Genomic DNA, 17,928 nt, shown 5'->3' with positions numbered 1-17,928 from the left:
TTCGATTTTCCTGGGTCGCCTCTTCTTATACATTCTTCTTTCGGTGTCTCCACTTGTATCTCTATCATTCTCAGTCATTTTTGTCTCTCTCTTTATGTACATGTGGTTGTGTTTCTGTCCATCTTTTTCTGTCTCCTCTATACTTTTTTCTCTTAACTGATCTGAATATAAGATCAAAGAGTTTTTTAAAGTTTTGATTTATTTATTGAATAGTTTATTTTCTTTATTAATTTTAAAACTGAGTGTAGGAAATACTTGTGTTTTATTAAAATTATTTTATTTATTTATAAATAAATTTATTTATTAAAAATTATTACATGTAACTTAGCCCTTGGTTGTTCCTTTTCCCTCTGTGAGTGAAGGACCTCACTTGCAAAAAGGTTCTGCTTCCCTCCTCCAGGAAGTTTTTGAAGGATCTATTCTGGCCACCAAGGGAAAAAAATATAATGAAGAACTGGGGGGGAAAACTAACACTTGCTGAATACCAAGTGTGTGTGAGAGCCTACTACATGTCTTATCCTCTTTAATTCTCACAACCCGAGGAGATGGGTATTATTTTTCTCACTTTACAAATAAGAAAACTGAAGTTCAAAGCAAAGAAAATAAATAGCATTGGGCCAATAAATGGTAGAGCAGGGCTTCAACCCCACATCTGTGACTTATTCTACCCGTTAATTGCAATAGACTTTTACTTTTGATTTCCCAAAAATCTAATTCATTAGTAGGAAAAACAAAAAGGAAAATGGATAAATAAATGGTCTTACATTTATATAAAGGAATACAACACAGCAATTAAAAAAAAGAAAGAATGTGGTACATACGGCAACATTGATGAATCTCACAGAAATCATGTTGAGTAAAAGAAGCCAGACAAACAGGAGTGCATAAGTATGATTCCATCTACATGAAGTTCAAGAACAGGAAAAACTAATTGGTGATGTGGAAATCTGAAGGATAGTTACCTTGGGTGGGGCGTGGATACAGACTGGAAAAGACAGGAGGGAACTTTCTGGGGTGCTAGAAATGTTCTCTTTCTTTATCTGGATGGTGATTATACAAATGTTGCATATGTGAGTGATCAGCAAGCTGTACACACGATTAATGCACTCAATTGTATTTGTAATCCCTCAATTTAAAAAAAAATCATGCTCTGTTGTTAAAATGCAGGTCCCTGTGTCTCACTACTAGAGATTCATTTCCAGAAAAGTCTGGAATTGGGCAAAATGACTTCAATGGAAAGACCTCACTCTGAGAAACCTTGGGAAGGGGTCACACAACCCCTTTTCAGGGCTGCTGGGCTATTAACTGAACCCCAACACTGGCCTCAAAGCTGGGACCTTGTACTGCTCCTCCTAATGCCAAGAGTTGGTTGAAACCGTGAATGGATGAAGCAGAATCTCAGCACTTTTTATGATCTTGTGTATTCATTTTTCTACTGCATTATATATTTATTTCTGAGTAATCCAGACTGGAGCTTTCCACTTAGGTTGTATCATACGATGCTCGTAGTGACTCCACGAGGTAGCCAAGCCAAGGTCTGTATTACCTCCTTTAGGAGCAAAGACCCAGAGGCTCAACAAGTTTAAGGGAGTTGTACAAGATTCCAAAGCTAATAAAAGGCAAATATCATAAGAGAATCTAAGTCTTCTACCTCCTAATTTAGTGTTCTCTCTACCATAGAACACTTACTTTAATGATCGAGGCTGAGAATGTGGAAAGGATCTATGAAGAGTCCTGCCCACACCCACCCTCATGAACCCATATTCCAATGAAAACTGAATAAAAGATAAATCAGAGGAAAAGAAAAACATAGTTAATGGTTTAAATTTTCCTTCTGATTTCCTTTGGCTATTTCCCTGATTTCCTTCAAACTTGCTTAGATTTCCTTTGTGTGTGTGTGTGTGTTTGTGTGTGTGTGTGTGAAGAAGATCAGCCCTGAGCTAACATCCATGCCAATCCTCCTCCTTTTGCTGAGGAAGACCAGCCCTGAGCTAACATCTGTTGCCAATCCTCCTCCTTTTTTCCCTTTTTTCTCCCCAAAGGCCCAGTAGATAGTTGTATGTCATAGTTGCATATCCTTCTAGTTGCTGTATGTGGGATGCCGCCTCAGCATGGCTGGACAAGCGGTGCGTTGGTGTGCACCGGGGATCCGAACCCGGGCTGCCAGTAGCGGAGCGCGCACACTCAACCTCCAAGCCACGGGGCAGGCCCCTCATACCTTCCCTTTAGCCTTTTCCTTACCCCAGGAAATTCTGACTGCCTACCTCTCCATGCGTCTGTTGTTAATTAGCCAGAAAGGGAAGGTTCAAGGAAGAAAGACTCTTAATTAACCACATGGTTGGGTGTATCTGCCCCAAGGGAGCTCTCCTTGAGCCCTCTTCTGGGACCTCCCACTTTCTGGAATGCCTACGTTATATTACCAAGTGAATCTGATAGAATTTCCCTGGGAAAGAACCCAAACTCAGAACAGCCCAGCTGGAAAATTAACCACAAGATTTGCTGAAGATAAAGAAGTTGTTCTGAGAAATCTGGCTCACCAAAAAAGTTGCTGGGGTACCTCCCACCCTCTCACCACCTCACCCCAAGCCAACACTGTCTTTTAACTGCTTTTCCCTCACACCTTGACCTGTGTGAAAGAGGCTAGGCCATCACTAAGTTAAGAAACACTGGCCACAGCCTAGACCAGAGGACTACACAATGTCTCTAAGGAAGAAGGCGTCCATAGGTCAGCTCTCTCCATATGACCGCTGGACCTATAACCATCCTCACCAACATGCCCTATTCTTCATCTATTCCCAAGCAGAAATGATGTTCATGTGTGTCTTTTGGAGGCAATGGCTCAGCTATGGCTCATAAAAAACGCCCCCTATAAAATGCTGTGTGGATGCTTAACAGCCTCTTTTAGGTTGAGGCACTTTCCTGAGGCAGCCTCCCACTCAAGTCCCTGGGCTGTGTGTCTCCATGAAATCTCAAAGATTTAACTGCTCTTAATGGGCTTATGTCCATTAACCAGTTGGTGCTTTCCATCTCTCCCCTGCTTTCCGCTTGACAAAACTACTCTTCTGTAATGCCTCTATCTTGTTCTTCATCAGTGTTCGATTTCATACTTTCATAAAGCTAAGGCTTAGTTTCTTTCTGTAGAAGAAAAAAGAATTGGATTGTGAATATGTTGCTTGAATCTTTGGACTGAATCCAGGATCAAAAGACCTACAAGAGAATATTAGTTAATAGAAATGAAGTAAATACCACACCTCGATCTTCCTCTTCGTCCACATTTCTGGGAAAGACAGGCCTTCCGTGGTGAGACAATAGAAACTAGTTGCATGGGGAACCCATAGAATCACAACTGCTGCCACATACGGCCACACAATGGAACTGCACCACTCCAGATGGCACCATTAAAATAGACTAAAATGTACATGCAACTCTTGGAGTTGTAGAGTGCAAAATCTACGCAACCAGACACTGGGGTTTTGCTGCTGCTAGGGAAAACCATATGCTTCATATTGATAAAGCTTCATATTTATTATGTGTCAGGCACTGGGTTAAGGATTTACGCGTATCATCTAATTTACTCTCCACGACAACACCTTGAGACGACGATCCCCATTTTTCTAATGATGAAATTGGGCCTCAAAGATCTTAAGGAATTTTTCCAAGTCATGGCTATTGACCACCAAATATTTGTTGCATGGCCTTTTGACAAGGATAATGTAAAGGTTTTCATCTATTTACATGTCTTGGTTGTTTATAATGGGCACCTTGAGATGATTCCCTTAGTGGGAAGAGGCTTGATGTGAAGGCCAGGAGATCTGTGGTCCTAGTCAGTACCTAGCACAGCACCTAGCATCTCAAAGCTTCTCAACACATAAATGAAAGTGTCAGGTCTACCACTTTCTACATGTATAACCTTGGAAAATGTTATCAAATGTCTGGATTCCAGTTACTCCATTTATAAAATAAAGTAAATACTTGCCCTGCCTGCTGTAGGATTGGTAAAAATAATAAATGTGAAAGTACTTTATAAATTGTAAAGTTCCGCACAACTGTAACAGGACATTAATAATGGTTATAAAGGAAAGCAAAATGTCCTTTATCAGTCAGGCTGGGCAAATTTCCATGAAGTGAGGTTATCGGGCAGTAATCCTAAGAGCGGCAGGGAGCTGCAACTTCTGCTGACCCAACTCTCCCTCTCTTCTCCCACCTGCAGGCCAGTCCCTCCCGACCTTCAGCAGACAAACTTCCTTATAAAGGCATTCATTTTTATTAATGATAACACTCTCCTCCCACACCCCACACACGAACTCCTTATGGACCTTCTTTTTCCAGGTTTTGATTTGTGAAGGGATCAACTGGATTTAGATGAACTTCATCTTTTACATGGCCATTTATATTCTCAGCATTTCAAAGGGTTTTCAGGTAGCCAGTAGGAGTCCACTAAATCTAGAACTGATCTCATCATCTCAAGACCCAGGTATCTTCTGCCTTGCCCAATGACTCAATGCCGCACACACCTATAGATGTGTCTTAGATGTATAATGCTCTGGTGAGTGTGCCTCCCCTGACTGGATGTACAGACAGCACCCCATAAAGATACTCTGTGTTTAATCTGGGGGTAGGGAAGAATAAGCCCAGTAATTTCAAAATATTTTTTCCACTAACAATTCTTCTGTAAGTGCTTCCTACCAACTTCAAATGTACATATGAAATTCTTTTCTTCTCCCCCTGGAAACACCAATACCCAAAGGCTCTCAACAGTTGTAGCCCAAAATATCCTGATTCCTGCTGCTGTTCCCTATCCCAGCTCTCCTGTCTGTTGCGGCTTCTCAGCATTTGAAAATACAGAACTGATTAATTATGAATGCTGTGGCTTGTCTGACCCACATCTCACCTTACTCTTTGCCCTCTTGGAATTCCATTCCATAGTCAGAGGAATATCAATTTCAGAAAATAAGCTTTCCCTGATATTCAACCTGAAGTTTCCTTCTGCAAGTCTCATCCTATTACTTCTATGGGCCACACTAAATAACTCATCTCCTTCACTGCCACTCTCCCTCCTCAGAGATTTGTAGATTGTTACCATGGCTTTCCCTTCATCACCTCTTAGCCCAGCCATATATATTTAATTCTTTTCATCTTTCATCATAAATCAGTCCCTTCAACTCTTAAATCAGCTTTCTGCTCTTCTCTGGATTAGTTCCAACTCTCCCAATTCACCTCCAATAACTGATATCCCCTCTGAGAGCTCCAATTTCCTCTCTATCTTCCTTTGCTCTCTTTGCCCTCTCCAGAAATGAAATGGGAAGGGACTGACAGATATGTGAGGTCAATGGTCAGGTATATTGCATTGCATACATCCTCTCTAAATTGCTCAGGCCTCTCCATAGTACATGTAAAGTCCCCAGTCATATATCCCCTTTCCTGGAGTGAGAAGGGAGGTGTTTACAGGGAAACAAGCCCTCCTATCCCACAGGTCATCATCAGCCTGGGGGATGACAGAAGCAAGGTGTCAGAACATCTACAAAACAGAATACAAAGCTGAGTTGTAGGCAATGTGGTAGCCTCCAGGCAAACATCTTTTCTGAGGTTTGGGCTGTCCCAGGATGGTGCACTACCATTCATACAGTCCCAGCAACTGTCTCTCTACCTCTTCTCCATGAACAGGTGCTCTGGGGAACTGCCTCAGACTTTGAAACACTGATCCCATTTACAAATTCAAAGCAGCCCACAAAGAAAAACCGTTAGTATGTCATGCATTATAAGGCCTCTCAGACATCCTTTTGTCCTCTCAGACAGCCCAAACCACAAGAAATATGAAGGTATTGCTTTGTCCTGACTGGCTGCTTTTCCATTTTTACCACATCCCTAGTCATGGTCCTGCTCAGGTTTAGGAAGCTCTCTTTAGTGTGAGAAAAATGGGCTGCCCTAAGCCCCTCACCACAAGGGGTGGCAGAACACCCATCTTCCTCTCTTCCCTCCCCACATATAGCCCCATCAGCATGCCTGTGTTCCTCTAGACAAGACCACCAATCACTTGGGCAGAAGCAGGGAGAAATAAGCTGAGTTGTGCCTATTTTCCCTTTGTATAATTGAAGATCCTATGTTACAGAAGAGTTAAATGCCTTTTCTATAAATCAGAGCCTATATAAAAAGAAAAAACCCATTTCCTCAAACATGATAAATAGCAAAATCAATCCAAGTGAGAGAACCTAAGCTTGAATTTTCATACAAGAAAATGAATGGAACCACAATGATATATGTTGCCCCAAACATGAAACATGATATAGCGGGGTGTGTGTACCCCCTCCATGGGGAGGTCTGCAGTGGAGGCTGTATTTGAATGAGGCTGGGGAGGCAGTGGTAAGGTGAGATGCTAGTCCTGCATGGCCAGCTGCCTAACTGAAGGCAGCATATGTCTCAGAGCAGGAGAGTCCAGCCTGTTCCAAGTGTGATCACCACAAGGCCCGAAGTGCTTTTCAACAAACTGCCTGTATCTCTGGAGGTCACGGGGAGCTCATCCAGTTACACTTAGTGTCTTATTTGATCCCATCAATAATCATTTGATCCCAATCCTACTGAAAAATGCTTAGCCAAAATTTCTAGCCTTTTAATGGCAGAATCCTGGCTCTTTCTGAAACCAGCATTGCTAGATGTGTCAAATGATGCATAAGGGCTTCGTCCAGCTGCCAAGTGGACTGAGCTGCTGAGGGAGGACTTGGGATGCTCACAGTGCTTCCCTACTGCCAGTGGGAGAGCAGCTCTTGGAGCACACTCCTTTCTACATGAAACTCCCCCACTCAGCAGCTTCAACTCCTTATCTAAGGCTTGACTGGAATATATTCTTCAAATGCACTAAGCGTGGGACTCTTTAGAGACATCCACTGATAACTTCACGCAACCTGCTTGTATACAGTAGGCAAGTTCAGGGCTGCAGAAAAGACCCCTTTTGCCTGTCACCAACATCTGACAATAGCTGATATAGACTACTGGGACCTATGGTCATTTAACAAGAGATGATGGGAAAGCTCCAGAGATGCTCATAGACACGAAAGTGAAAGAAAATCTGCATTTTTAGAGAAGTCATTTTTATATCCATTACAAAAACAGTAGGCACTAAAAGAGAATGTTGTATGTATAAACCACAGAAGCCACAATGACTTTAAAGCACTGCTGTTCTTTACAAAAGTATCTGTGGTGAGACAACAGTATTGGTCTCCTATCTCAGCTCACAGAAGGCACTATTAAACTCATCAGACCCTGCCTCTTACTACGGACTAATATAAATTCAAACATTGAACACAAAGGGGTCATTTTAGGGGCCAATGCCACTAATGCCAATGCTGAAATATGCATCCATACTCTGTTTTCCTTGGGGACCACATACCAGTATGTGTTCTGTGCAATGACTGAGGAACCTCAGCTTCTGAATATCTCTGCTGCATGAGAGTATTGGGTGTATGTGGGAATGTGTGTGTGTGTTGGGACAAGCATGGGAGATACTTGTAGCTCTACAATGGGCCTTTTTCAATGCTTTCCATCCAATTAATACTAGACATTAGTAACCAGTGGAGCATAAGAATTTCATTTATTTCTGGCGATGAGAATGATAGAAAAGAAACTGGGTTTGCTCAATGGAATTAGTGTAGGCTTTTAAAGGCATGATTTCTTTTCTATGCTGTCTCATTCATTTACATTGTATATTTTATTCACAAGTCTTTCCCCAGTGGTCTTACAAGAGAAATATCCATTGAAAACCACCTGGATTTCCAGTCAAAGGATACTGTGGGAAGAGTTAGAAGTAAGTGCCTGTACACACACCCCCAACTCAGTGAATATGGGAAGAAAATGAGAAGGAGATGAAACAGAAACCTCATTTCAGGAGTCTCCAGCAGAGAGATCTGCAGTGAAACAGGCCTGCCAGAGACTGTCATCCAGAGCTGCTGCTGCAGACATTCAAGCTAAGAATTGGAGGGAAGGGAGGGGGCAGGGGAAGAAAGGCAGGGAAATCAACTATTGTCCCTCCCTGGCTTCACAGTAACTCCCCGAAAGCAAGACAATCTTGGCAACTTAGCCCCCTCTCTCCACATCTCCCTCCAGTCCCCTGCCCCTTAGTTCCTCTGGGGTTCTCTCAACGACATCTGAGAGGAAGAACAAGAGTCTGAGAATGGATAGCAGACTGGGGTGGAGGGGTGGGCAGAATGAATTAATGAAGCAGAGGCAATCCCTAGGTAAGCCAGCATTTGGAGGGGACAGCTGGGTAGGATTCAAAATATGAAGAGGAATTCTATATTCCCTGAGAAAGTGTACCAAATTCCCCAAATCTGTGCTGACAGAAAAGAGGAATAGGAGGAGGGAAGAAGGGCAATTGTTTTGAGATCTAGAACTAAGCTTGGAACATCGAAGTAATAGGGGCATTTCAACTGTCCCAGGGGCCCTGGAACAAGGAAACCCAGTTTTGGCTGGGACCTTGTGTAAGTCGGTAGAAGGAGGCATTCTGCAATTCTGCCAGGAAACTTTTCTCCCAACTTGGTTGCTGGAGAGGAAGGAAGACCCTGGGGACTGACTGCGTTCGGGGAGAAAATATGATCTAACTGGGGGAGAAGGTTTGCGAAAGAGGGAAAGAGGGCTAAGAACCAGAGGCTGAGGTTTTGGAAACGGGGGTTAGTTGATAGTGATTGCAAATTGATGTGACTAAAAACCAAATCCCGACACGCTCATGCGAGAGCTGCTCACCGGTCCCAAAGATCTGGAAGAGAAGGCGGGGCTGGGAAGCACGGATCGCCGCGGACAGCCTTCCCTCTCTGCCCACTTCCGACGCCTTCTTCTCAGGCATCAGGCGGATCCTCAGCCGCCCTTCGCCGTGGCGAATCCACCAGCTGAACAGCTCGCTGAGGTTGAATTGGAGCAGCCCCGCAGCAGCCTCCTCTGGGGGCCCGGCGCAGCCCTCAAGGATCGCCGCCTCTCCCAGCTCCAGCACCAGCTGCTTAGCGCGCCTGAGCTTGCGAACGGAGCCGCCCTTCAGCACCCTGGACAGCGTCCGTGCCGGGGCCGGGGCAGGCGAGCCGGAGACCCCCGGCAGTGGCCCCAGCAGCCTAAGCAGTGGGGCGCAGTCGAGAGCCAGCGAGCCGCGCGCCTCCAGCCGGCCGGCCCTCGGCTCCGAGGAGGACGGCGGCGGCAGCAGCAGGTCCCGGGCATAGACGCGGAAGAGCGAGGGCACCACGAAGTCCACGGCAAGGCTCTTCCTCTGCAGGCGCGAGTAGCTGAGCGGCTCCCGGGGCTGCAGCGCCGGCCCCACGGCTGGTGAGCCCACGAGCTGGCCGATTCCGGTCCCCGTCCCGGTCCCGGAGCCCGAAGCTGCCGCTGGAAGCAGCGGTAGCAGCAGCCATAGGAGTCCTATAGCTCCCATCCCGCCAGAGGAGGGTTGCTTATACTAGTCTCCTGACTCTCCGGGATCCAGCCTCGCCTTCGCTTCCCCCCAAATGGGAAGGGGCTCCGAACAGTCCTTGGTCCTGAATGGCTCCTTCCACCTGATCTCTGGGGGATTGTGCGTGCACTGGATTCTCTTGCTTTCCACCAACTGCAAGGAGGCGAGCAGGAGTCTCAATAAAGCGGGTCTGGAAGCTCAGAGGCGTGTCAAGAGACCCTGAAGCGCGAAGAGCTTAGCAGCTGGGATCCTGTGCCTTTCGCGCGCCGCGCCGAGAGCCGCGCCCCCGTCTGTGGCTCGCTGCGCTCTGGAAAGAGAGCAACTACTATGGTAGAAGGGAGGTGGCAATTGGGTAGCGTCCTGCCCCGCCCCCCGCGGCCTGAGCTGCGGTCTGTCCGCTCTCGAGCAGCCTCCAAGCCTCAGCAACTTTCCAGCTGGGAACGGCGGCACCGAGCTGGTGTCTGCTGTCCTGGACGCCTCCTGCGCTCCTTTCCGTTCCTCTGAGCTTCTCTCTCTCGTCTGGGGAGGAATCGAGGGTACGGGCTGCTTTCTCGCGCACCCTCCTGCGACCTTCCGCAGCGGGGAGTCTTCGGACTGCACTGCTCGCTGAACTTCTGGGCCAGAATTGAACCCCCGCGCTGTGAAGCAGATGCTCAGGCCGCTGCCGCGCAAGTTTGCAGCGTCCTTGCTCTCCTCCCGCGTCTCGTCTCCTTAGAGTTCTCCGACACCAAAGCGGCCCCGGAGGCAGAAGCGGAAAGAAAGCATTCTGGGCAGGAGAAGCCGAAATCTCGCGGCCCCCTCCTCATCCATCGGCAGCCCCTGCGACTTCGGGTAGCTGGCCAGAGGGCGGCCAGAAGGCGGCCCGGTGCCCCGCGACCCTCCGGACAGCGGCGGCGGGAGGTGCCAGCTGCTACCGCCGTTGCCGCCCCCAGAGCCGCTCGATCGCATCTGCCTGGGTGCCCGCCACTTGCAGCTGGCGGAGCCGCGAGCGCGCGCTGGGAGGGGGCGGGGCCGCGGCCGCAGCGGGGGCGGGGCTCGAACGCCAACTCCGCGCCGCTGCCTGGCTCACGCAGGCCCGCCCCGCCCCGCTCGCACCCGCCAACCAATGGCGCGCCGAGGTCGGCTCCTATGCAAATCTGCAGAGGCCTCGGCATTCATTGAGAAAAGCACACAGCCCGCCCCGCCCTGCATCCCTCTCCCCTCTCTCCTTCCTTCCCCTCCTCCAGATTCCCTGCCCTATTTCTCCGCTGTGTGAACAGGAGCCTGTTTTGGATAAATGGGAGGCCTGCAAGGGGCCTTTGTAATCAACCACCCTTTCTAATTATGCATTTAGGAGATTAAATGGGTCCGACTTTGGAAAAGCGGGTTATGGAATAAAACTGGTGGCGAGGGGAAGGGAGGAGGGGCAGCACGCCATTGCCAAATCCCAGAACAGCTTGGATTAGGGCCCTGAGACAGAATCTTCTCTAACCCTTCCATTATTTGAAAGCGTTCCTGGGAACCTGGTGGTCCCACCATCTACACAAGAAAAGTTGGCAGGGTGAGAGTGTGGAGCGGCCGCGATCTGGCAGAGTTCCTCAGCTACAACTAATATATTTCAGACCTTTTCAGTCACCCTGTGTTTTCTCAGAATGGTGCTTGAACATGTATCCTTTAGTCTCTGCAAGGTAAGTATTTGAAATTCCAGTTTTAGAGATGAGAAATATGAGTCACAGAGATCTTAATTGATTTTCCTTGGGTCACACAGTCATATGTGCCTCCCAAGCCCTTACTCATGTGCTCTCACCACTGCTCTGCTATATCCCTCCACTAGCGAGAGGCCAAGAAGATCTCGTGGTGACTTACCTAGAAGGGATAATGATCAGACACTCTTGCTCATAGCCTTGGGAGTAAGAGGTCAGAACTGCAGGCCTTTTTTAACTCACCTGTGAAGTAAGGACTGTAACTCTGGTCTCTCTTTCCCTTCATCTCTCATGAGCTGCCAACACAGAACTCAGACAATGGCTGTGTTTATAACAAGTGGTTCACTAGAACCTGAGACAAAACTACAATCTCTGGTTCACACAAATCCTTCCCTTCCTTCTTCTCAAAAGTTGATTGTCAGGCCTTGTGAAAACTGACAGAGCTAAAAATAAGGCAAGATCCTCCCTTGAGGAGCTCAAAGCCTGGCAGGTAGCAGAAGAGCTTCGTCACAGAGTCAGAGCACAGAGTGGAGTTGAATCTCCCTCAATGAGCTGCAAAGGGCTGCAGTAACTTGCCCACCGCCCCACAGGAGGTGGTGGCCAAGCAGACCTCTGCTTTCCCAGGCTTGGCTCCTCTGAGCATTGTGGTATTGCCTTTGGCAGTTGGAAGACCTAATAACAAAAGAATATTGATTCTCAGAATGACTTGCTTCTAGCTCTATGTTTGACCACTCACTGAATTTGACAAGCAACTGGCCTCTCCTTGGAACTTAAACTGGGTACACTGACTTTACAAGTTCAAGGACAAAGAATGATCTGACCCAAGTAGAAGAAATGATGCTCCTACCTTGGTGGAGGAAGGCGGGAGGGAGGGAGAATGAGAAAGAGAAGAGGAAAGAAAGGGTGTGGAGATGAATACTTCCCTAGTATGTGAGCATATATGTTTGCATTTTCATTTCGCTGGCATGCACACTGATGGAAGAATAATCTTCTATTTGAAATACTAAAAGTACTAAAATGCAGGCTGTTGCACTCCCCACTCCATCTCTTATTTCTGTATCTAATTCTTATCCAAAGTCAAATTGACTCTAGTATAGTAACTATAAATTTTCTGCTATAATCAATGGCCACTAGGGGGCTGCAGAGACTTGAAACTTCAGATGAGCTGCCAGGGTTTAACATTCTCCCAGATAACATCCGTGACCGTTTACCTTTGCACCTAGTGGACACATGGGTCTCAATTAATTCTCATACTTTTATAAATTCTCTCAAATTTCCCCCAAGGAAGGACAAGTGCTTCTCCCTGTAGATTAAATCACACCTAATCTCAAAAATGTTGTTCCCTTTTTGTTAATTTAAAAAAGGAGGCAGGAACAAATATTGATAGACTCTATTGGTTACTATACATATGTATCTGTAGGAGTGTGTGCCTGTGTGTGTGTACATGTTTGTGTATCACATCACACAGTGGCCTTTTGGAGGAAGGTATATATTATTATTTCCATTAAAGAGACAAAACAGTTAAGGCTCAGAAAGGCAAAATAATTTGGCCAGGGTCAAACAGCAAGTAAATAACAAAATTGGAATTCGAACCAATGATTCTTTTCCTCCAAAATTTACATGTCCCATTGGAATGAATTAGGCTTTTTCCTTATGCCGACAGCTATAATTTTGACACCTCTCTCCTATATCGTTGCCATCTAGAGGATGGGAGATAAGAAAGTATAGATGAGAATGTGCAGAAGATGGGAAAGAGCAAGTGGGGCAAACAGAGATAGAAAGATAAAAAGTGTGAGCATAAGTGATAGCTAACACGTCTTGTGCACTTATTATGGGCCAGCATATTTCAAAATAATTCTCATGCATTATCTCATTTAATATTCACATTAACACTCTGAGGGGAAGTAATAATATCTCTATTTTACAGATTACAAATGGAATGGCCCAGAGAGGGCAACTTCCCAACAACAAGACCATACAGGTGACAAGATCTGTTACACGATTTGAACCTGGATATCTGACTAAGAAGTCCATGCTCTCAAATCCTGGGCAACCTCATAAGACAGAAAATGGAGTGGGTGGAATAGGCTGAGATGGGCAGAGGTGAACAGAGGAAGAAATTGAAAGCCTGACTCAAAAAGAGACACACAGAGGGTGGGAGTGGTGGGGAGAACAGACAGGAGATACTGGGAGCCCCGAGGACACAGCTAATAAGGTGAGCTGCTCTGGGTCACCTTGGCAATGACTTGGGCAGTTAAGTTGAGGAGGGAGGAAAATGAGAAGACCAGGTACCAAGAGAGGAAAGGGTCAAGGTGGATGCTGAGAGCAGCAAGACCCACCTCAGGAAATCCCCCACTTCTGGAAAGGGAGAAGTGGACCACTCAGTTAAGGAGGGGTCTGAATTCTCTATAGGGGAAGCAGTAATAAAAGTGGCATTTCAAATCCAAGCAGTATGACTTAAGGCAAAACACATCTCAGAACTGCAAAATCTGACTGAGACCTAGATGATTAATTAAGTCAGGCATTCAGTTGGTCAAGAAAAAGGAGGAGGGGGAGGAGAAAAGGGAGAGAAAGAAGGAAAAGAGGAAGACGAGCAGGAGAAAGAGGAAGGAGAAGGAAGAGAAAAAAGACAAGAGAACAATCAGTAAGTGAAGCTGAAGTAAGGCATGAGAAGATGCTTACTGCTAAGACATTGGAAATCCACAACCAGTGTAGCTTACCCCGGGCCAAGAGCAGAAATTGGGACCCACAAGAAACATTCCAATGAACTGGGGATTTGGGTTCAGGAAAGTGGATTTCAATCACAGCCTTGCCTCTCAGAGGCTCTATGACTTTGGGAAAACCCTTGGTTCCTCTGGGCTCATGTATCAAATTAGAAGGACCAGATATAGTCTTTAAGACACATGTCCACTCTGAAATTCTGTGTGAGATTCTCCAAGTGACTAAAAGCTCTCGTCCAAGACTGGGGACAGGAACTAGAAGGAGACTATGAACTTTCAGGGGAACCAGGAAAAGAACTTGGACCTATCACTGGCCAGAGGAAAAATAAAACAAAACAAAAACTCCTTTGAGAAAATGTCTCTGCCACTAGACAAACCTGAGCTCTGAATCTATAGTCTGCAGTCTTCTAATAATCATCATGCTAAGAAGAAAGCAAAGTTATTAATTCAACCATTATTTATTAGGCACCTACTGTATGCTTGGCTTTCCATGAGGTGTGGAGGGGAGATACTGTGGTGAATAAAACAGTCAAGGTTCTTACCATCATGAGGCCTTGATAAAATTAAATGAAAAAAACCCAGAATACAAAATTGAATTCACGCCTATCTTACAGTTAAGCAAAAATTACAAATACAAAAAAAAAAAAAAACATAACCAGAGGAAAACATTGAAAAATAGACTTACTGGGGTGGCAGAATTGTGGGTGATTTTTTTTCTTTATACGAATGACTTTTAATGGTTTTATATAATAATAGAATTTGACTCCTATAAAGAAAATTTATCAGTCAGGATAGCCAGGTTACGTTGTAATAATAAAAAACCACCCTCAAATCTCAATAACTCAAAAACAATAAAATATATTCTTCTCATAGTCCATATCCACTTCGGGTGAGCAGAGGGCTCTGATCATCATAATAATTTAGGGATCCAGGCTGATGGAGCAGCCACTATAGTAAACTTGAAGGGTCTTGCACCAAGAACTAAATACTCCAGCCTGGAAAGGGCACTTGTCATTTCCACTCACAGCTCTTGCTGGAAATATCCATGTGGTCCTACCCTATCATGAAGGGCCCACAAGGTAGAGAGTTAGAAATGTCTAGCAAACAACTTCATTGACTCCCAAGGAAGGAGAAAACCTGCAAGTGTTGCATTAGATGACTTAGACCAGGAGGGGTCTAGCAGACTAGAGATACCCGGAGGAAAATGACCTCATTCCCCTGGGATCCCAGTCACCAACAGATAGCACAGCCTCTCAGTCTGTGCATACATCATAGGGGAAACAACACAAGAGCTCAGACAGCTCTCATCCCTCCCAAGGCACGCTATGAGAGGCCACACAGACACAGAAAAAGCCCTTCTCAAACACTAAAGAGTGACAGTTCTCTCTTGGAAACTATAAACAATGTCACATTTACTGAAGAGAGAGAAACAACAAGAGAGAGATCAAAGCAAACAGTTCACCACTGTGTATTTCACAGCAATCCCGGTGTTTAGCGAAGCCTGGTACATTAGGGAAGAAGGATGTAAGCTATTATCGTAACCAACACTTGTTGGTCTTATCACCTGCTGCTATCCTAATATTTTATCATCTTTTTAAATATCATTTTTGACTGAGGAATATGAAAAAATAACTTTTGGAGTAATTTGGTTATCAATATAGTCTTCTTGAAAAGCCTTTTAATGCACAGTATCCATTCCATTTAGTTCTTTCTGACTTTCAGCCAAGAGAGGTTAGTGCCCTCGCCTGTGACTTTTAGTGGCATCAAGGAGAAGGCTTTGGTATCTTAGAGCCTAATCATGTGTACATGATGGATCAGATCGACCATAGGCAAGTCAATTTCTGAGAAATGGATTACATCTAATTGACTTGCTCTGGTTGTCTTAATGATCAAAATAACGGACAGTTCCCATTGGCCAGTCCTATCTGATCCGTCATTTCACATTTGCATTGTCCTGTCTGGTCCTCTGTCCCTGCCTTCCTTTCTTATCCAGACCCAGATCTGACTGAACCCCTTTCTTGCCCCTGTGACCAAGCCATACCATATCCCCAGTTTCTGAAAGGGCTGGGCTTAGCCTTGTTCTTATAGGACCCTTCCTCCAGGCAATACCCTTTCTCTGAAGTCCTCTCTCCACTGACTGGCTTCCCTGATGCCAATCCCTTGCCAGCCCAGCAGTGTGTATACTAGTTCCCAGTCCTCTTTCCCAGGGATGTGACCTCGAGAGGCCCATTTCTCCTCTCTTTCCCTCTTCTTCTGTTTGGGCCCATAGCCAAGAGGGAGCATCACTAATTACCACGGGACACAGGCCATGGCCTTGGCTGATTAGACCAGAGGTGAACACTTGACTCTAGAGAGGCCAATCCCCAGGATAGCTTGAGCCAGTCAGCTTCCCTCTCCAAAATTTGAACTAGGAAGCAGAGACTGTGGAACTGACGTTTGAGTCATGTTAATAGTGAGGCACTAGAATGCCCCCTTTCCTGAGGACTGATGGCTCCCATCAGATCTATAACCTTATAATGATCATCTCACTTTTTTGAGAAAATTTGGGAAGGATTTTCTCCCGGCAAATCAAACTAAGACAAGCCAGAACACTTGCCCTTTCCCTCTCGCTGGTCCTTCCTGGCACTGATTTTCTGCATAGGTCCTACGTAGATACTATTCTCTAAGTCCAGGAATATCTGACCCCCAGCGCTGTTCACCCTGCTATCCAGGACTGGCTTGGCTTATCCCATTAAGACTAAGCCCCAGAGTCCTCTGCTTTCACTTCTGTGCTGATGGTGAACTGATTACCCAGGTGGATTTGGACAGCACTGGGGAAACCTAGGTTCACAAGGACCATATTTTCAAAGCCACAAATCTGGACATGTGGTCTGGTATGACTTCTGTGTATGGCAGGCTTCCACATAAGAGGCAATTTGGATTCTACAATGTTCATATTTTGCAGATATTTCAAGGCTTTATGGCAAAAAGTTTATATCATGCTGATCCAAAGCATTCAGCATGCAAGGTTATAATACCAGTGATCCATATTTGGGCCCCCAGCACATGATAGCAGTTCTATACAAAGGGAGAGCCACCTAGTTTCAGGAGGGAAGAGCCTCTTCTAGACCTCCTCCCAATTTCCAAGTCCCAAACCCTGCCTGATGGCTCCTGGTGGCTTAGCAGCCTCAGTATGGCCCAGCTAGTCAGTCCCCACTCTGCAAAACAGACCCTCAAACCTCCCACCAGTCCACAATGCCTGGCCATGGGACACTAGCTGAGCTCTGGAGCCTTCCCTGTTACTTTGAACAGCAAGTGTCCACCATCAAAGATAGCCCTATCTCCTTATATTTGCACCCTTGTGCATTTCCCTTCCACTCTGAGTAGGGCTGACCAGTGTCACTGATAGGATATATGGAAATGACAGTGAATGACTTATGAGTTTGCTTGTAAAAGACACTGTGGCTTTCTTGGATCACTTGCTCTGGGGGAAGCCAGCTGCCTTATAAGGATATTCAATAAGCCCTATAGAGAGGTCTATGTGGCAAGGAACAAAGGACTACGGCCAGTAGCCAGCCCTAACTTACCAGGCATGGGGATAAGTCGACTTGGAAGTGGACCCTCTAGCCAGGTAAAGCCTTCAGATGCCTGCAGCCTCAGCTGATACCTTGACTGTAACCTCACAAGAGACCCTGAGCCGGAACCACTTAGCTAAGTCAAATTCTTGACTCATATAACCTGTGAGATGATAATGTTTATTGTTATTTTAGGTTGCTAAGTTTTGGATTAATTTGTTGTACTAGACAATAAATACATCACCCCTTCCAATTCACCAGTTTCCTCTATCTCCCCTTTTACCTGCTTCCCCAGCCAAGCCATGCCATTGCAGGCCAATCTACCACAGCTAGTGCCACCAGTGCCCAAACATCCCCAAAATAGGGTTCATCACTACAGGCCACAGCCCCTCAGCCTCAGCAGCCAGGGGAAGGATATCCCTCAAAACCACTTCATTGTTCCATCAGCACCTGCAACAAGCTGCCCAACCCCTCACAGCCCTGGGAATGAATCCTTTCCTCCTTCTTCTTCTTCTTCTTTTTTTTTTTTTGTTGAGGAAGATTGGCCC

The 17,928-nt window shown here is 45.9% G+C and overlaps 1 protein-coding gene across 1 annotated transcript in view; it reads right to left on the bottom strand.

Moving 5' to 3' along the window:
* ALK (ALK receptor tyrosine kinase) overlaps window positions 1-10,354 on the bottom strand; it is a 685,772-nt gene extending 675,418 nt beyond the window's left edge. The window contains exon 1 of the mRNA XM_087436965.1: window positions 8,734-10,354. Coding sequence (XP_087293091.1) covers window positions 8,734-9,406 — 673 coding nt within the window. The 5' untranslated portion in view covers window positions 9,407-10,354. The remainder of the gene's footprint in view (window positions 1-8,733) is intronic.
* Window positions 10,355-17,928: the final 7,574 nt, after the last annotated feature.

The sequence above is a fragment of the Ceratotherium simum genome, chromosome 11, assembly GCF_057802395.1.
Source record: "Ceratotherium simum simum isolate JZ-2026a chromosome 11, ASM5780239v1, whole genome shotgun sequence".
Taxonomy (NCBI): domain Eukaryota; kingdom Metazoa; phylum Chordata; class Mammalia; order Perissodactyla; family Rhinocerotidae; genus Ceratotherium; species Ceratotherium simum.
Note: the sequence above shows the minus strand (reverse complement) of the source record. Positions and strands in the feature narration are given on the sequence as shown.